General features: G+C 44.6%; 1 protein-coding gene across 6 annotated transcripts in view; it reads left to right on the top strand.

The window, feature by feature from the left end:
• Positions 1 to 21,137, top strand: part of LOC133236524 (protein C19orf12 homolog) — a 60,919-nt gene that overhangs the window by 2,459 nt on the left and 37,323 nt on the right. For 2 of the 6 annotated variants that reach the window (XM_061398593.1, XM_061398592.1), the window contains exon 1: positions 17,195 to 17,494. The exons of 1 other annotated variant lie outside the window; for it this stretch is intronic. In XM_061398593.1, coding sequence (XP_061254577.1) covers positions 17,210 to 17,494 — 285 coding nt within the window. In that variant the 5' untranslated portion in view covers positions 17,195 to 17,209. Of the gene's footprint in view, positions 1 to 2,706; positions 2,789 to 17,179; positions 17,495 to 21,137 lie in introns of those variants that run through there. 3 more of the 6 variants (XM_061398601.1, XM_061398599.1, XM_061398596.1) reach the window with 3 other exon arrangements.

The raw sequence follows: 21,137 nt of genomic DNA, 5'->3' as shown, positions 1-21,137 counted from the left end.
AAACTTCCAGAAAAGTGAATGAGTGAGAGAGCAGTCTCTGGCCTGCCTGCCTGAGGCTCTGCCAGGACTTCTGTGCTGGGGGTAGGGGTTGATTTCTGGGTTGACCCCGACACTCTGCCCACAGTCTGGCTAGTGGAGCTTGTCCCTCTCCGTGTCCTCCATCTCCTTCCCTTCCTTTCTTCCTCCATCTCATTTCTCCCTCGTGATCACCTGTATGTTTTCTCACAGCCTGAAACATGTCCACCCTCTTTCCCACTAGTCTCCTCTTCTTTATAACTGTCTCAAGAACCACCTCTGGTAGAAGCGTTTATGAACGTAACCCCACTCAGCACAAAGCACACTTATACATGTTGCTCATTACAACGATGAGTCAAGTGCTCTGGGCTGGGCACTACTTAACTTGGTAGGAGGGCATTTGGTTGTACTGATGCCCTGCGATGAGAGACCAGAGCTTTTCTTTTTTTTGGATGGAATCTCCTACAGGGCTGAGTATGATCTGATTGTCACTTAGGGATGTCTGATGTCAGACACCATGGGGTCTTCCATGGTCTCTTCCACTAGACTGGGATATTCATCATCTCTTACCAGCAAATGAGCTATTAACTGGGAGATATAATACCCCCGAAGATGGGAAAGATCCTCCCAAAATCAAAGTTTTTTTTTCATCAGATTAGGAGAAAGCTCAAGGGCCAATGCTCCCTCACTAAACTTGCACAGATAAAGGACATGGGGGTTTTACCTACAGCACATGAACCTTTCCTGATGGGAGGAAGAGACCTCCCCATTAACCATGGGCTCCTTAAGGACAAATCTTGCAGATCCTCATAGAGAAATGAACAGCCTGAAGTCTAGTCTTTACACCGGACATTCCCATCCTTGGGCCCTGGGTAACATTCCCCTCCTTCCTTCCCTGACTGACTCACTGTGCTCTTGCCCTCTCCCCAAATCCCTCAGGAACCTCCTCGCTGCCTCCTTCTCTTCCTTATTCCTGAGGGTGGAGAGGAGTGGGATGAGGGTGGATGTGTGACAGTGTAGAAAAGAGAAATGAACTTGCCTGCCACTGGTTGTAGCTGTGCATGGGTTGCAGGTAGCTGTAGAGGAGGGATCCACAGAACAGTCAGATGGCTTTCAGGTGGGACCCACAGGTGCCCACCACTTTCCTGAGGCTGCCTCTGGCCCTCATGCCACAACAGCATGGGCCGTGCTGCCAGGTAGGCCAGGATCACGGCAGAGGGCACGAGCAGCCACATGATCCAGAGCCATCACTGCCTGGGGGACACACTCAGCCGAGCCCAGAGCCAGCGATGCGCACAGCTGCACCAGGCACCCACCGGCTCCAGACTCAGCACCGGATTGTGCAGGATGGCCAGCAGGAGAGGCACCACACTTGTGGTGAAGCCCACATCCACCAGGGCCAGGTGGCAGAGGAAGCAGTACATGGTCGTGCACTGCCAGCAGCACCAGCGCCAAGTTGCCCCTTAGAGTCAGGAGGTAGCAGAGGAGGATGAGGGCAAAGAGGACAGGCTGCAGGCAGGGCCCGTCGGAACAGCCCAACAGGAGGAAGAGCTTCTCTGTGCTGTGGTTGCCCTAAAGGGCAAACTCGCAGAAGGTTTGGAAGGATGACACACAAGGGTGATGTATCCCTTACAAGCAAAGGGATGGGGAGTGCAGAGGGGAAATGGATGGCAGCATACACATGTTTAGGTGTCCATGGGAGCTCATTTACAGATCTGAATCCTTAGTTTAGGAAACAACCATGTATAAGGATACCCTAGTTGATGTATTTACCATAAAATTCGATGAGGAAGATAGAATCTCCCTCCTAAAGATGAACATACTTGAGCTCTATAAGATAAAGCGTCCAAAGGTCATAGCCACTGAGTGGTCCTTTGGACATGTACTCAGACCTGTTTGATTTCTGAACCAATACACTTGTGCTGCTTCCCTGTTTCTGGTGTATTCCTAGGAGCCAAAGTAGAAAGTAGAAACCTAAACTTCCTCTCACATGATAGCCCTTCAGATATTTGAAGACAAATTTCTTTTTTGAGCCTCCTGACCCCCTTCTTTGGAAGCATGTAAAAAAATGCCTAAAAATAGATGCAATGCTCCAGGTTAGTATAACTAAAAATGGGTAGATCAGAACTGTCACCCTTTTGTTTGATGTGCTCTACCTCCATTAATACAGCCAATATACTGCTGAATGCTGAATTTTAATCTGTGGTGAGTCTCTCTTCCAGGCTGTGTCCAATGTCCACGCCACTCCTGTTTACCACCTAGTATGACAATCATGAGCAACACAGATGGGCACATGTGTAACAGGAAAAAACATAAGTCAGCAGACCTGGGTTCCACCTAACAGAACCACCTTGGTCCAGTGATTTGATGATTTTATAGTCATACTGGAGATGAATAAATGCAAGAGATGACATTCAGGCTTATAGACCCATGGTTCTAGAGATGTAGAGTTATAAAAAGTCAAATCACCTAATTCTGTGATTACACAGACACACACTAGTTCAGACAGATAAACTTTAAATCTCTCCGGGCCCATTCCTAGTCCCTGTCCTGCTGCAGGACTTTCTCTTTCCAGATCAACCTCAACCTGATCTGAGTTTTTCTGCCTGGACACGGGTGAGGATTCAGAATTCCCCGATCCTATTGAACAGTGAACTCAGGGAGGGTCAGGGGAAGCCCTTTGCTGCTGTGCTTCAGCCCAAGGTCATAATCTTGTCTTCTAAACTCAGGGACAATAGGAACCTGGAGAACTATCTGAAGGGAGGAAAGGCAGGTAAGGTTTCCACTCGATTCCATCAGATATTCTTCCCCCTTCATACTTATTCTGTGTGTTTCAGAATGTATGTCTTTCCACACACACATGAAATACACTTAAATAAGTATTAGGTTTTCAAACTTGATTCTCTCTCTCGTGAGAGCTTCAAAGAGGAGAACATGATTTATGGTAAGGCTTTTAAAGTACTCGAATGAGTTCTCGGCTCCCAGTACTTTGTTGTTGTTGTTGTTTTGTAGTGGTTTTGCCATACATTGCCATGAATCAGCCATGGGTGTACATGTGTTCCCCATCCTGAACCTCCCTCCCACTTCCCTCCCCATCTCATCCCTCTGGGTCATCCCAGTACATCAGCCCTGAGCACTCTGTCCCATGCAGCGAACCTGGTATGGCAATCTGTTTCACATCTGATAATATACATGTTTCAATGCTATTCTGTCAAATCATCCCACCCTCACCTTCTCCCGCTGAGTCCAAAAGACTGTTCTTTACATCTGTGTCTCTTTGCTGTCTCACATATAGGGTTATAGTTACCATCTTTCTAAATTCCATATATATGCGTTAGTATACTGTATTGGTGTATTTTTTTCTGACTTACTTCACTCTGCATAATAGGCTCCAGTTTCATCCACCTCATTAGAACTGATTCAAATGTATTCTTTTTAATGGCTGAGTAATATCCCATTGTGTATATGTACCACTGCTTTCTTATGCATTCATCTGCTGATGGATATCCAGGTGGCTTCCATGTCCTGGCTGTTATAAACAGTGCTGCGATGAACATTGCAGTACATGTGTCTGTTTCAATTCTGGTTTCCTCGGTGTGTATGCCCAGCAGTGGGATTGCTGGGTCATATGGCAGTTCTATTTCCAGTTTTTTAAGGAATCTCCACACTGTTCTCCATAGTAGCAGTACTAGTTTGCATTCCTACCAACAGTGTAAGCAGGTTCCCTTTTCTCCACACCCTCTCCAACATTTATTGTTTGTAGACTTTTGGATAGCAGCCATTCTGGCCACTGTGAGATGGTACCTCACTGTGGTTTTGATTTGCATTTCTCTGATAATGAGTGATGTTGAGCATCTTTTCATGTGTTTGTTAGCCATCTGTATGTCTTCTTTGGAGAAATGCCTGTTTAGTTCTTCGGCCCATTTTTTGATTGTGTCATTTATTTTTCTGGAATTGAGCTACAGGAGTTGCTTGTATATTTTTGAGATTAATTCTTTGTCAGTTGCTTCAGTTGCTATTTTTTTCTCCCATTCTGAAGGATGGCTTTTCACCTTGCTTATGGTTTCCTTCGTTGTGCAAAAACTTTTAAGTTTAATTAGGTCTCATTTGTTTATTTTTTATTTTATTTCCATTACTCTGGGAGGTGGGTTATAGAGGATCCTGCCATGATCTATGTTGGAGAGTGTTTTGCCTATGTTTTCCTCTAGGAGTTTTATAGTTTCTGGTCTTACATTTAGATCTATAATCCATTTTGATTTTATTTTTGTGTATGGTGTTAAAAAGTGTTCTAGTTTCATTCTTTTACAAGTGGTTGACCAGTTTTCCCAGCACCACTTGTTAAAGGCATTGTCTTTTCTCCATTGTATATTCTTGCCTTATTTGGCAAAGATAAGGTGTCCATAGGTGTGTGGATTTATCTCTGGGCTTTCTATTTTGTTCCATTGATCTATGTTTCTGTCTTTGTGCCCGTACCATACTGTCTTGATGACTGTAGTTTTGTAGTACAGCCTGAAGTCAGGCAGGTTGATTCCTCCAGTTCCATTCTTCTTTCTCAAGATTGCTTTGGCTATTTGAGGTGTTTTGTACTTCCATACAAACTGTGAAATTATTTGTTCTAGTTCTCTGAAAAATACCATTGGTAGCTTGATAGGGATTGCATTGAATCTATGGATTACTGGGTAGTATACTCATTTTCACTATATTGATATTTCCAATCCATGAACATGGTATATTTCTCCATCTATTTGTGTCCTCTTTGATTTCTTTCATCAGTGTTTTATAGTTTTCTATATATATGTTTTTTGTTTCTTTAGGTAGATATATTCGTATGTATTTTATTCTTTTCATTGCAATGGTGAATGGTATTGTTTCCTTAATTTCTCTGTTTTCTCATTGTTAGTGTATAGGAATGCAAGGGCTTTCTGTGTGTTAATTTTATATCCTGCAACTTTAACCCTGCACTTGATTCCATCAGGCATTCTTCCCCCTTCATACTTATTCTGTGTATTTCAGAATATATGTCTTTCCCCACACATGCATGAAATATGCTTAAATATGTATTAGGTTTTCCAACTTGATTCTCTCTCTAGTGAGAGCTTCAAAGAGGAGAACATGATTTATGTTAAGGTTTTTAAAGTATTGGAATGAGTTCTCAGCTCCCATTACTTTCATTACACGGACACTTCTGTAAAATCATATTCTCCAGGATGGAAAGAGCTAGAAGTAAAATGGGATCATTCAAAACCTGTCAGGGAGTGAAGGTACACTAAAGGGTCACTGAAACACAGCAAACAAAGATGAATACCTGGCATTTCTGAAGACTTTTTACATTGAACTTTAGGAGGAACTTTTAGTAATCACTCTCAGAAAAGGGGAGAGGAGGGTGTAGAAACATCCTGAGCCTTAGGAAAAGGGCAGAGATTAATCTGGGAAGTTAGGAGATCGGGGTAAGGAAAAAAATTCCAGGAGAACACAGAGCTTATGTACTCCCTTGTCATCCTGATCCAAATCCAAAGAGGCACAGAGTAAGAAGCACCTTAGGAACGTGTGAGATGACACTAGTGAGTCTCCAGGAGGAAAGGCCAAGAAGTAGAGGAACTATGGTGTGAGAGTGGATGTGTGATTGTTTTGACATCTAGAAGGTGAGAGTCAGCGTTTGACTGGCAGTTCCGGATAGTTCTCAGGTAGTGGATTTGGTTTGCAGGTTCTCCCACAGGAGAAGAAGAGTGCTAGGAAGCTCAAGAATCGGGAATCTAAAATTCTTTGTAAGGGACAGTATATAAAGAAAGTTTCTTGAGCCTGAAGACCCTTAGGACTTCTCTCCAATCATGTCATTTATAGACCAGAAAACCAACATCTCGGGAGATGAACAGATTTGCCCAAGTTAATTCAGCAAGTGGCATCCCTGGACTGGAATCATGTCTCTTCTCAGTGCAGGTTTATGTGTCTTATGTCTGCTTCTCCTGGTGTATTTCACACATTCTGTCAGGCTGGTGTGAACAGGCTGCTCCTGGTCACATCACCCACAGCAACTCTCACTGTCATGTCCAGGGCACTCTTCCTCTCAGAAAGACCCCTAAATACTGGCAGGAGAAGGAGGGGTCATGGGCCAGTCAGATCAGATCAGATCAGTCACTCAGTTGTGTCTGACTCTTTGCGACCCCATGAATCGCAGCACACCAGGCCTCCCTGTCCATCACCAACTCCTGGAGTTCACCCAAACTCATATGCATCAAGTCAGTGATGCCATCCAGCCATCTCATCCTCTGTCGTCCCCTTCTCCTCTTGCCCCCAATCCCTCCCAGCATCAGAGTCTTTTCCAATGAGTCAACTCTTCGCATGAGGTGGCCAAAGTACTGGAGTTTCAGCTTTAGCATCATTCCTTCCAAAGAAATCCCAGAGCTGACCTCCTTCAGAATGGACTTGTTGGATCTCCTTGCAATCCAAGGGACTCTCAAGAGTCTTCTCCAACACCACAGTTCAAAAGCATCAATTCTTCTGTGCTCAGCCTTCTTCACAGTCCAACTCTCACATCCATACATGACCACAGGAAAAACCATAGCCTTGACTAGACGAACCTTTGTTGGCAAAGTAATGTCTCTGCTTTTCAATATGCTATCTAGGGTTCTTAAAAGCACTGGAGAGGATCACCAAGTGTTCAGATTCTTCCAGCCCCTGAGGGTCCAGGACTACATAGAAGTCAGGATTGGGAGTGGTGGGTGGTTAAGCACACAACAATTTCCAACACAAAAGGGTCATGTCACATTAAGAACAAGAAGGGCAATGGATTGGCTGAAAGGAGACATGCTTGATTAGGTGACATTTCTGCTTACAGAATCCTCTGTAGAGAAAGTGAAAGCACTTGCAAGAACAAAGGGTCCAGGAAAGCCTTATACAAACAGCAGGCAGGCAGGGGATTTCCAACTTAGCTGCTTCTATAAATGGGAGGCCAGCTCCTTTGCTCTCTCTCCTGTTTCTACTATCTTGAGCACAGAGATAGCTGCCACCAGTTTCATAAGTTAGGATTCGATACTGCAGAGGGGAAAGAGAGAGAACCTCTGAGACATGGTGGAACTCTCAGGGGTACATGAGGGACAGTGCTGGGGAGATGGGGTGGCAAGGAAGACATCTCGAAGGGAAGGAGATGGGCATAGATACCTACCCAATGTGAAGAAAGTTTCTGTGAAGAGGACCTGGTCATTGGGCTCCTGAGTCCTCTTGCATTGAGACCTTGCAGGGTCCACTGGTAGGGTCTGTGGGACTGTTGTAGCCACACATTCTGGGAAACAAACTCACTCAGAAGGACAATGCAGATACTGGAGTGCAGTTTATTACACTGGCAGACCCAAGGCAGAGTCTCCTCTTAGCCAAGGACCCCGACCAGCTTTTGTGAAAACCTTATATACCCTAAGTGTACTTGCTGAAACCCAGCTCCCCAGATTCCTTGAAACTACTCTGGACGAGGTAAAAGAGAGATACGATCAAAGTTAACCCATGATTCATGTGTCACAAGACTAGATAAACAGTGGACATTTATCAATAGGACTGTGATCATATCCCGATAAACATAATGGAATTTACAACTTTGTTCTGTTACAGAGATAATTAGCATATTCTTTTAGGCAATGGAGAGTCCAAGTACAAGTCCTGGCTCTTGCATGGTCTCCTGAATTTACTTTCACTTTTGCTATTGGAGAGTCAATAAAAATACCTCCTGACCAAGCATTTCTTAGGTCACATCCATGTAAATGGTTCCTATTTCTGGGGATGATGGCAATCATGGCAAGATACTCACCTTAGGGATCTAGAGATTTTATGCCTCTCATGGGGGTCTTTGGGAATAGATGTGCTATAGGTGGGAACACTTTCAGAAAGGTGGGGTACTGGGGAGCAGTCTCTGTCCTGCCTGCCTTAGGCTCTAGCAGGTCTTCTCTGGGTTGAGTTAAGGGGGTGGGGATCGGTTTCTGGGTTGACCCCAACACTCTGTCCAAAGTCTGCCTAGTGGAACTTTTTCCTCTCAGCCTCCTCCGTCTCATTCCCTTCCTTTCCTCCTCCATGTCACCACCTCATGTCTCCCTCCTGATAACATTATGTTTTTCTCTCAGCCTGAAATATGTCCACCCTCTCCCACACTAGTCTCTTCCCTTCTTTATAACTGTCTCAAGAACCACTTCCTGCAGAAGTGTTTCTGAACGTAACCCCACTCAGCACAAGGCACACTCATAGGTATTGCTCATTACAATTATGAGTGGTGTACTCTGGGGTGGGTACTATTTAACTGGAAAGGTAGACATTCAGTTGCACTGATTTTTTTTTGAATGGAGTCTCCTTCAGGGTAGAGTCTATTTTATTGTCACTTGGGATTTTTCTGATATCAGACACCATGGCATCTTCCATGGTGTTTTCCATCAGACTGGGATCGTCATGCATCTCTTACCAGAATTTGGTCTCTTGACTGAGGGATACGTTATCCCCCCAAAAGTCCTCCAAAAATCATTTTTTTTTATCAGCTTAGGAGAAAGCCCAAGGGCCATTTCCCCCTCGCTAAACCTGCACAGATAAAGGATGTGGGGTTTTTTACTTATAGCACATGACCCTTTCCTGATGAGAGGAAAGGACCTTCCCATTAACCATGGGCTCTTTAAGGACAGATCCTGCAGATTCTCATGGAGAAATGAACAGCCTGAAGGCTAAACTGACTGACTTTCCAAAGGACGTTCCCATCCTTGGGCTCTGGGGTAACACTCCCCTCCTTCCCTCCCTGATTGACTCACTGTGCATCTTGCCCTCTCGCCTGACCCCTCAGGAATTCCTCACTGCCCCCCTTCACTTCATTATTCCTTAGGGTGGAGAGGAGTGGGTTGAGAGTGGGTGTGACTACAGTGTAGAAAAGAGAAATGAACTTGCCCAATGTTGGTTGTAGCTGTGAGTGGGTTGTAGGTAGGGGTAGATGGTGGATGAATGGAACATGCAGACGACTCTCAGGTGAGACCCTCAGGTGCCCACCGCTTTCCTGAGACAGCCTCCGGTCCTCATGCCGAATACAGCATGGGACACGGTGCCATAAGAGATCAGGATGATGGCGGATGGAAGTAACAGGATGAAAATGCAGTCCAGAGCCATCATCACTGGGAGGACGCACTCAGCAGAGCCCAGCGCCAGCGATGCACACAGCTGTTCCAGGCAGCCACTGCACTCCAACCCCAGCGTCCAGCTGCACAGGTTGGCCAGCAGGGGTGGCACCATACTTGTGGTGAAGCCCACATCCATCAGAGTCAGATGGCAGAGGAAGCAGTACATGGGTGTGTGCAGGCGCATGTGAAGGCTAGCACCACCAGCAGCCAGTGCTAAGTTGCCCATCAGAGTCAGGAGGTAGCATAGGAGGACGAGGACGAACAGGACAGACTGCAGGGAAGGCCAGTTGAAGAAACCCAGCAGGAGGAAGTGCTTCTCTGTGCTGTGGTTGCCCTAAAAGGGGAAAGTTGCAGAAGGTTGGGAAGGACGACCCACAGAGGGTGATGTATCCCTTACAAGCAAAGAAAAATCAGGACCATGGTTGGTGGTGGGTGAGGGAATGGATGGCAGCACACACATGCTTAATGTCCACTGGAGCTCATTTATACTTCAGAACCTTTAGTTTAGGAAAGCAGCCATGTTTAAGTATACCCTAATGATGTATTTCCACAAAATTCTATGAAAGAGAAATCTCTATCCTAGAGATGAACACATCTGGTCTTAATGGAGTAAGTCATCCCAAGGTCATAGCTAGTGAGTGGCCCTGTGGACGTGTACTCAGGCCTGTTTGATTTCCAAACAAGTGCCCTTTTGTGGCTTCCCTGCTTCTGGTTAAACTTATAGAAGCCAAAGTAGAGATCTAACCTTCCTCTCACATGATAGCCCTTCAGATATTTGAAGTCCGATCTCTCTTTGAGCCTCCCAATCCCCTTCTTTGAAAATATGTAGTGTCTAAAAATAGGTGCTACCAGTCCACCTGACCTGCCTCCTAGGAAACCTATATGCAGGTCAAGAAGCAACAGTTAGAACTGAACATAGAACAACAGACTGGTTCCAAATAGGAAAAGGAGTACACCAAGGCTATATATTGTCACCTTGCTTATTTAACTTCTATGCAGAGTACATCATGAGAAACGCTGGATTGCATGAAGCACAAGCTAGAATCAAGATTGCCAGGAGAAATATCAATAACCTCAGATATCCAGATGATACCACCCTTATGGCAGAAAGTGAAGAAGAACTAAAGAGCCTCTTGATGAAAGTGAAAGAGGAGAGTGAGAATGTTGGCTTAAAGCTCAAATTCAGAAAACTAAGATCATGGCATCCAGCCCTATCACTTCATGGCAAATAGATGGGGAAACAGTGGCTGACTTTATTTGGGGGGGCTCCAAAATCACTGCAGATGGTGACTGTAGCCATGAAATTAAAAGACACTTACTCCTTGGAAGGAAAGTTATGACCAACCTAGACAGCATATTAAAAAGGGGAGATATTACTTTGTCAACAAAGGTCCGTCTAGTCAAGGCTATGGTTTTTCCAGTAGTCATATCCGGATGGGAGAGTTGGACTATAAAGAAAGCTGAGTGCTGAACTGTGGTGTTGGAGGAAACTCTTGAGAGTCCCTTGGACTGCCGGAGATCCAACCAGTCCATCCTAAAGGAAATCATCCCTGAATATTCATTGGAAGAACTGATGCTGAAGCTGAAACTCCAACACTTTGGCCACCTGATGTGATGAGCTGACTCATTTGAAAAGACCCTGATGCTGGGAAAGGTTGAGGGCAGGACGAGAAGGGGACGAGAGAGGATGAGATGGTTGGATGTCTTCACCAACTCAATGGACATGAGTTTGAGTAGGCTCTGGCAGTTAGTTATGGAGAGGGCGGCCTGGCGTACTGTGGTTCATGGGGTCACAAAGAGTCAGACATGACTGAGCAACTGAACTGAACTGAAAATGGGTGCAGTAGGCCAGGTTAGTATAACTAACACTGGGTAGATCAGAACTGTCACCTTCTTTGTTTCAGGTGCTCTATCTCCATTAATACAGCCAATATACTGCTGAATGCTGAATTTTAATCTGTGGTGAATTTCTTTTCTAGGCTCTGTCCAATGTCCATGCCACTCCTGCTTACCATCTAGTGCAATGATCATGAGCAACACAGATGGGCACATGTAACAGCCTTTAAATACAGAGTCTTCTGGGTAGAGGAAAACTCATTAGTCAGGAGACCTGGGTTCCACCTAACAGAACCCTCTTGGTCCAGCGATTTGATATGAGGAAGTCACCTCATTTCCCTTCATCTCAATATTTTCATGTATAAATGGTCATCTAGATGACTAGATGACTGCTGAGATTCCTGTACTACTTTCCTGGATCTCAGATTGATCAGTATTTTTCAAACAAATGAATGTGGATTCAAAGTCTTTAACTCTTGACTGTGATGCTGAATCAGTGGTATGGAAACCATCGTAGTTGATGTGATGGATAAAGTTAATGGAACCTTTCTACTGCAATTTTGCCAATGGGTATCTTTTATAGATAACCTATTTTCAACATCATTTTTACTGTTCTTCATTTGAAATAATAATCTTGCAATTTTTTATTAATTTTTCAGTAAGGAACTCTTTTCATCCCTGTATGTATACATGGTTGTCTAGTCCCAATAGGTAGACCAAATATTAATATTGTGATTAAGAATACATGTTTGGAAGTCAGCCTTCAGAGATTCAGTGTTGCTCTGCCAATTCATAGATGAGCATCCTTACGCAATGTTGCTTAACCTTCCACACCTGTTTCTTGACTTGAAAATAATATTTGTTAACTAGTCAAACATTCAGAGCTCTTAAAATTGTGCCTGACAACGTGTGTGTGTGTGTGTGTGTGTGTGTGTGTGTGTGTGTGTGTGTATGTTAGTCTCTCAGTCCAGTCCAACCCTTTGTGACCCCATGGACTGTGTATAGCTTTCCAGGCTCTTCTATACAGGGTATTTCCCAGGAAAGAACCACAAAACCATGCTTGGAAGGAGCTAGATCCACAGATCTGCAGCTCAGGGTCGGGCTATGGGTAGAGATCTCAGGGGTATTGGCACACAGATATCATTGCTGGCAAATGACATTTCTGGGCTCAGCATCCTGGACATTCTGACCAAGGTTCCCTGCTTCCCCTGAGAATGCAGACTTAGGCACCAACATGGCATAGGCCCCTGGAGCCAGAAGGGCAAGACAAAAAAGCTCTGAGAAGACGTGATTTAATTTTGAGGTGCTTTAACCATCCACACTTCCTCTTCTCTTTCCAGAAGTGGCGTGGAGATTTAAGAAATTAAATGAGTGCCAGTAAAGTTTGGAAATTGAAAACAGTTTACTCCAGGCTGCCTTGTCCAGTCTTCCTTACTCTTTCCAGGCCCCTCCCCCATCCCTGTCCTGCAGCAGGACTTTCTCTTTCCAGATCACCCTCAAGCTAATCTGAGCTTTTCTGCCTGCCCACTGGTGAAGTTTCAGAATCCCTGGATCCTACTGGACAGTGGACTTGGGATAGCCCTTTACGGCTGTGCATCAGTCAAAGCTCACAATCGTGTTTTCTAAACACAGGGGCAGTAAGACCCCGGAGAGCTGTCTGAAGGGAGAAAAGGCAGGTCAAGGTTTCCACTCTATCCCATCAGGCATTCTTCCCCCTTCACACTCATTCCATGTGTTTCAGAATGTATGTCTCCCTACACAAAATACACTCAAACAAGTATTAGGTTTTCCAACATGATTCACTCTCTGGTGAGAGCTTCAAAGAGGAGAACATGACATCTGATTAAGGTTTCAAAAATATTGAAATGAGTTCTCTGCTCCCATTCCTTTCATTACATGGACACTTCTGTAAAACCATGTTCTCCAGGATGGAAAGACCTGGAAAGGACCACCAAGTGTTCAAAGTCAAGCCACTGAGGGTCCAGGGCTACATAGAAGTCAGGATTGGGACTGGTGCGTGGTTAAGCACAGAACAATTTCCTACACAAAAGGGTCTCTCACGTTAGGAACAAGGAGGACAATGGATTGGCTGAGACGAGACATGCATGATTAGATGACATTTCTGTTTAGGGAATCCACTGTACAGAAAGTGACAGAAAATTCTCTAGCACTTGCAAGAACAAAGGGTGCAGGAAATCCTGACACACACAGCAGGCAGATAGGAGATTTCCAACTTAGCTGCTTCTGTAAATGGGAGAGCAGCTCCTTTGCTCTCTCTACTGTTTCTACTCCCTTGAATGCAGAGATGGCTGCCGCCCCTGGTGTAAGTTGGGATCTGATGCTGTGGAGGGGAAAGAGAGAGGACCTCCGAGACATGACAGAGCTCTCGGGGTGCATGAGGGACAGTGCTGAGATGGGGCCACTGGGAAGACATCTGGAAGTGGAGCAGACAGGCATGGATACCTACACAATGTGGAGTAAGCTTCTGTGAAGAGGACCCGGTTATCGGGCCCTTAAGTTCTCTGGTATTGAGACCATGCCATGGCCTCTGATAGGGTACGTGGTATGAAGTGGGAGTGGCCTTTGTGCTCAGCAGGGCTGGCAAAACTTCAAACCATGGAAATACTGTTTAGATTCCCATTTCCCTTATCTTGTTTAGGGGTCCAGGGCTCTTAAACCTCCTTCTAGTCCCCAGAGAGAGGTTCACATAACTCTGTTATCCTATATTCTTTATGACCTGAGCTGTTAACTGACGTAAGAATATAAACACTCGGAAGGAACTTGGCATGAGGGCAATGCTTAGCACAGAAGAGTGAGACTTCAGGAAAGAAATGTCTGTTGCATCTAGATTAGGAAGATATTTTTGAATGAAGACTGAAAGAGGTCCTCTGAGGCATTCCAGTGACAAGATAGGGATTAGTTCAGTTCAGTTCAGTCGCTCAGTCCTGTCCAACTCTTTGCAACCCCATGGACTGCAGCACACCAGGCCTCCCTGTCCATCACCAACTGCTGGAGCCTACTCAAACTCATGTCCATTGAGTCGGTGGTGCCGTTCAACCATCTCATCCTCTGTGGTCCCCTTCTCCTCCTGCCTCAATCTTTCCCAGCATCAGGGTCTTCTCCAATGAGTCAGTTCTTCGCATCAGGTGGCCAAAATTTTGGAGTTTCAGCTTCAACCTCAGTCCTTCCAATGAATATTCAGGGATGATTTCCTTTAGGATGGACTGGTTGGATGTCTGTGCAGTCCAAGGGACTCTCAAGAGTCTTCTCCAACACCACAGTTCAAAAGCATCAATTCTTTGGTGCTCAACTTTCTTTATAGTCCAGATCTCACATCCATACATGACTACTGGAAAAACCATAGCTTTCACTAGATGGACCTTTATTGGCAAAGTAATGTCTCTGCTTTTTAATATGCTGTCTAGGTTGGTCATAGCTTTTCTTCCAAAGAGCAAGGGTCTTTTAATTTCATGGCGGCAGTCACCATCTGCAGAGAGTTTGGAGCCCCCCAAAATAAACTTTCTCACTGTTTCCGTTGTTTCCCCATCTACTTGCCAGGTAGTGACTGGACCAGATGCCATGATCTTAGTTTTCTGAATGTTGAGCTTTAAGCCAACTTTTTCACTCTCCTCTTTCACTTTCAACAGGACGCTTTTGAGTTCCTCTTCACTTTCTGCCATAAGGGTGGTGTCATCTGCATATCTGAGGTTATTGATATTTCTTCCAGCAATCTTGATTCCAGCTTATGCTTCATCAAGCCCAGCATTTTGCATGATGTACTCTGCATATAAGTTAAATAAGCAGGGTGACAATATACAACCTTGACGTACTCCTTTTCCTATTTGGATCCAGTCTGTTGTTCCATGTCCAGTTCTGCCTGTTGTTTCTTGACCTGCATACAGATTTCTCAGGAGGCAGGTCAGGTGGTCTGGTATTCCCATCTCTTTCAGAATTTTCCACAGTTTGTTGTGGTCCACACAGTCAAAGGCTTTGGCATAGTTAATAAAGCAGAAGTAGATGTTTTTCAGGAACTCATTTGCTTTTTTGATCATCCAGTGGATGTTGGCAATTTGATCTCTAGTTCCTCTGCCTTTTCTAAATCCAGCTTGAACATCTGGAAGTTCACAGTTCATGTACTGTTGAAGCCTGGCTTGGAGGATTTTACCTTACTTTGTTAGTGTGTGACATGAGTGCAATTGTGCAGTAGTTTGAACATTCTCTGGCATTGCTTTTCTTTGGGATTGGAATGCAAACTGACCTTTTCCAGTTTTGTGGCCACTGCTGTGTTTTCCAAATTTGCTGGCATATTGAGTGCAGCACATTCACAACGTCATCTTTTAGGATTTGAAAAAGCTCAACTGGAATTCCATCACCTCCACTAGCTTTGTTCATAGTGATGCTTCCCAAGGCCCACCATCAAGGTACTGCTGCCTCATAAAAAGAGTTTAGCAGTGTTCTGCCCTCTTCAATTTGAGGGAAGGTTTTGAGAAGAATTGGTTTTAATTCGTCTTTAAAATTTTGGTGGCATTCATTTCAAAACAATGTAGTCCCGAGCTTTTCCTTATTGGGAGGCTTTTGATTACTGATTCAATTGCCTTCCTTGTTATTGGTCTGCTCAGATTTTCCAATTCATCATGATTTCAGACATGGTAGGTTATATTATATTGCTAGCAATTTATCCATTTCTACTAAGTTATAAATTTGTTGGCATATAATTGTCCATATTCATGCAACACAGGAGTGAGCATCCCTATGTTCAGAATATTGAAGTAAGACTTAGATATACTCCCTACTTTCTGTGAGTGGAACCTTTATTTGACTAGGAGGAGACTATATTCTATACTAGGTGATATTAAAACATGTTAAGTCGCTTCAGTCGTGTCCGACTCTGTGCGACCCCATAGATGGCAGCCCACCAGGCTCCACCGTCCCTGGGATTCTCCAGGCAAGAATACTGGAGTGGGTTTCCATTTCCTTCTCCAATGCATGAAAGAGAAAAGTGAAAGTAAAGTCGTTCAGTCACGTCCAACTCTTAGCAACCCCGTGGATTGCAGCCCACCAGGCTCCTCTGTCCATGGATTTTCCAGGCAAGAGTACTGGAGTGGGGTGCCATTGCCTTCTCTGATATTAAAACATAGGAAATGTTAAAAAGAATACATTTGAACAAGTTCTAATGAGGTGGATGAAACTGGAGCCTATTATACACAGTAAACTAAGCCAGAAATAAAAATACCAATACAGTATACTAACGCATATATATACATATGGAATTTAGAAAGATGTTAACAATAACCCTGTATACGAGACAGCAAAAGAGACACTGATGTATAGAACAGTCTTTTGGACTCTGTGGGAGAGGGAGAGGGTGGGATGATTTGGGAGAATGGCATTGAAACATGTATAATATCATATAAGAAATGAATTGCCACTCCAGGTTCGATGCAGGATACAGGATGCTTGGGGCTGGTGCACTGGGATGACCCAGAGGGATGGTATGGGGAGGGAGGTGGGATGGGGGGTTCAGGATGGGGAACACGTGTGCACCCATGGTGGATTCATGTTGATGTATGGCAAAACCAGTACAATATTGTAAAGTAATTAGCCTCCAATTAAAATAAATAAATTTAAAATTTAAAAAAAAAATAGAAAATAAAGGTGAATGAGAGATATTGAACATACCATCACCAGAACATGTAGGTTGTTACTATATAGCAGTGGGACATTAAAAGGAAACTTACAGCACAGAGAATATGTGTCCTAACCAGGATCGCCTCCTCACATAATCATGGAAGACAGCCCTGTCAGTATTACACTAGGCTGTCAAGTGCTGGAAACTCTCTTTGGGAGTTGTTTGGAATGTCAAGAACATCTTTGGATGCTTGGTAGCTGTATATACTTTTGACAGTTGACAAAGTTTATCTAAACAAGAAACAGGGAAATAAGGTAGGAAATCATTAATAACATTTTAAGATGGGTAAGAGATATGGTAATAAAGGAATATCACCGCTTTTCTGACATTATAACTTTGAAAATTCAGAAAAAGCAGCACCACAGATGGAAGGGACAGAGATTGTTGTAAAGAAAGTGGAGAACCAGACTGGCAGTGAAAGGTGGGAGCAATTAAGGCAGTGGCACAAAGGATGTAAAATGGGGCAGGCATTCTGAGTACCAGTCTCCTGGCCTTTGCTGTCCAGGTGAATGTCCTTTGTGAGACCGTGGGATGCATGACCTTCAAAGTCAACTTGAGACAAAGAGCAAAGGAGATCACTGAACAAGTGTGGCATAAGACCAAGGTTCCCATGCAGGACCAGGTCCTCCAGCTGGGCTCAAAGACCCTGAAGTCCCAGAGAACTCTGTCATCTTATGGCATCGACAAGGAGACAACGATCCACTTCACCCTGAAGGTGGTGAAGCCCACTGATGAGCAGCTGCCCTGGGTTTTGGTGGAGCCTGGTGATGAGGAGCAGAGGCACGACCTCCAGGTACGAAGGTCCAGCTCAGTGGCCCAGGTGAGACAGGTGTTTCCGACTCAGAGAGCTGTAACGCCTAAGAAACTGATTGTGGCTTGTTGAAAATGGGTTTTATTGATTGAACTTGAAGCGCAGTACCAAGACTCGTGCCTGCACCCATGTCAAGGGACTTTTTGCCCATGTTTCATTCTAAGAGTTCTATGCATAAACACATTACAAGAGAATCTTTACTCAACTCCATGTGAATTGTTGTGAATGGGAATGAGATAGAGATCCTTTTTCATTTTTCAGCATGCAGATACCTAGTTTTCCCAACAAGATTTACTAAAAATTCTATCTTTCCCCATTGAGCATTCTTGGCTCCCTTGGGAAATATGAGTTAACTCCATTTGCATGGGCTTATGGAGAAGGAAATGGCAACCAACTCCAGTGATCTTGCCTAGAGAATCCCAGGGACAGAGGAGCCTGATGGGCTGCCGTCTAGGGGGTCACACAGAGTCGGACATGACTGAAGCGACTTAGCAGCAGCAGCAGCAGCATGGGCTTAAATCTGACCTCTCAGTTCTGGTCCACTGGTCTATATGTCTGTTTTTCATCCAAGTACCAAACTTTTTCAATACGATAGCTTTGTCTCATAGTTTGATATATTGATGAAAGTGAAAGAGGTGAGTGAAAAAGTTGGCTTAAAACTCAACATTCAGAAAACTAAGATCATGGCATCCGGTCCCATCACTTCATGGCAAATAGTGGAAACAGTGTCAGACTTTATTTTGGGGGGCTCCAAAATCATTGCAGATGGTGATTGCAGCCATGAAATTAAAAGACGCTTACTCCTTGGAAGGAAAGTTATGATCAACCTAGATAGCATATTAAAAAGCAGAGACATTACTTTGCCAACAAAGGTCCATCTAGTCAAGGCTATGGTTTTTCCAGTGGTCATGTATGGATGTGAGAGTTGGACTGTGAAGAAAGCTGAGCGCCAAAGAATTGATGCTTTTGAAGTGTGGTGTTGGAGAAGACTCTTGAGAGTCCCTTGGACTGCAAGGAGATCCAACCAGTCCATCCTAAAGGAAATCATCCCTGAATATTCATTGGAAGGACTGATGCTGAAGCTGAAACTCCAATATTTTGGCCACCTGATGTGAAGAACTGACTCATTGGAAAAGACCCTGATGCTGGGAAAGATTGAAAGCAGGAGGAGAAGGGGATGACAGAGGATGAGATGGTTGGATGGCATCATCGACTTGATGGACATGAATTTGAGCAGGCTCCAGCAGTTGGTGATGGACAGGGAAGCCTGGCACACTGTAGTCCATGGAGTCACGAAGAGTCAGACATGACTGAGCGACTGAACTGAACTGAAGTACTCAAGAAATTTTGCTTCCTATTTTTACTCAATTATTCATTCATTAATTCATTCATTAATGCATTTGGTAACTAGTCTAGTTAGTAAATACATCCTGTGCCCGAAAACATGCCAAGAAAGTGCTGAAGGTATAGGGTAATGCAGACATAGTCATGACCCTCAAGTTTTCCATTGTTGACTAAATGTAAAGGACAAGTAAGCAGATGAACTTATCGCTGGAGAGCATTGCAGAGGGGCTGGAAAAGGACAGGAGATGAGGATATAACCCAAGAGAGGGTGGAGGACTGTCAGGGAGGACTTCCAGGAGGAGATGTTGCTCACATTGCATATTCTAATAAATCCAAGGTGTTGAGGGTAGAGTCGTTGGGAAAGGTGTGCTCGGTTTCCAGGTGGCAGAGTGCCAGGAAAGTTCAAGGACACACAGGGAAGTCCATGGAACCATGCATGGAAGCAGCTAGATCCACAGATCTGCAGCTCATGGCGGGGCTGTGGATAGAGATCTCAGGGATATTGGCACACAGATATCATCGCTGTCAAATGACATTTCTGGGCTCAGCATCCTGGAGATTCTGACCAAGGTTGCCTGCTTCCCCTGAGAATGCAGACATAGGCACCAACATGGCATAGGTCCCTGGAGCTAGAAGGGCAAGACAGAAAGCCTCTGAGAAAATGTGATTTACTTTTAAGCAGCAATGGCACCCCACTCCAGTACTCCTGCCTGGAAAATCCCATGGAGAGAGGAGCCAGGTAGGCTGCAGCCCATGGAGTCGCTAAGAGTCGGACATGACTGAGCGACTTCAATTTTACTTTTCACCTTCATGCATTGGAGAAGGAAATGGCAGCCCACACCAGTATTCTTGCCTGGAGAATCCCAGGGACGGGGGAGCCTGATTGGCTTCCATCTATGGGGTCGAACAGAGTCAGACACGACTGAAGTGACTTAGCAGCAGCAGCAACCATCCACACTGTCTCTGCTCTTTCCAGAAGTGTCATGAAGAGTTAAGAAATTAAGTGGATGCAAGTAAAGTTTGAAATAGATGGGGAAACAGGGGAAACAGTGCAAACAGTGTCAGACTTTATTTGGGGTGGGGCTTCAAAATGACTGCAGATGGTGACTGCAGCCGTGAAATTAAAAGACGCTTACTCCTTGGAAGGAAAATTATGACCAACCTAGATAGCATATTCAAAAGCAGAGACATTACTTTGCCAACAAGGGCCCATCTAGTCAAGGCTATGGTTTTTTCAGTGGTCATGTATGGACGAGAGAGCTGGACTGTGAAGAAAGCTGAGCACTGAAGAATTGATGCTTTTGAACTGTGGTGTTGGGGAAGACTCTGGAGAGTCCCTTAGACTGCAAGGACATCCAACTAGTCCTTCCTAAAGAAGATCAGTCCTGGGTGTTCATTGGAAGGACTAATCCTGAAGCTGAAACTCCAATATTTTGGCCACCTCATGTGAAGAGTTGACTCATTGGGAAAGACCCTTATGCTGGGAGGGAATGAGGGCAGGAGGAGAAGGGGACAACAGAGGATGGGATACCTGAATGGCATCACCGACTCAATGAACATGAGTTTGGGTAAACTCCAGCAGTTGGTGATGAACAGGGAGGCCTGGCGAGCTGTGATGCATGGGGTCGCAAAGACTCAGACACGACTGAGAGACTGAACTGAATGGAAAGTTCAGTTGAAAACACTTTACTCCAGGCTGCCCTGTTCAGTGTTCCTTACTCTTTCCTGGCCCATCCCCCATCCCTATCCTGATGCAGGGTTTACTCTTTACAGATCACCCTCAATCTGATCTGAGCTTTTCTGCCTGGCCACTGGTGAGGTTTCAGAATCCCCCGATCCTGTTGGACAGTGCACTGTTGGACAGTGCACACACAGGGGCACCATTTTGCTGCTGTACTTCAACCAAAGGTCACAATCTTGTTTTTTAAACACAGGGACAGTATGACCCTGGAGAGCTATCTGAAGAGAGAAAAGGAAGGTCAAGATCTCCACTCAATTCCATCAGGCATTCTTCCCCCTTCACACTCATTCCACGTATTTCAGAATATATGTGTCCCCCAACAAAATACATTCAAAATAAGTATTAGGTTTTCGAATATGATTCACTCTCTAGTGAGAGCTTCAAAGAGGAGAACATGACATCTGATTAAGGTTTTCAAAATATTGAAATGAGTTCTTGGCTCCCATTCCTTTCATTACACGGACACTTCTGTAAAACCATGTTCTCCAGGGTGGAAAGACCTGGAAAGAACCACCAAGTGTTCAAAGTCTTCAAGACACTCAGGGTCCAGGGCTACATAGAAGTCAG

This window comes from Bos javanicus, chromosome 23, assembly GCF_032452875.1.
Source record: "Bos javanicus breed banteng chromosome 23, ARS-OSU_banteng_1.0, whole genome shotgun sequence".
Taxonomy (NCBI): domain Eukaryota; kingdom Metazoa; phylum Chordata; class Mammalia; order Artiodactyla; family Bovidae; genus Bos; species Bos javanicus.
The sequence above is the reverse complement of the archived record's forward strand: the minus strand, read 5'-3'. Positions and strand labels throughout refer to the sequence as shown.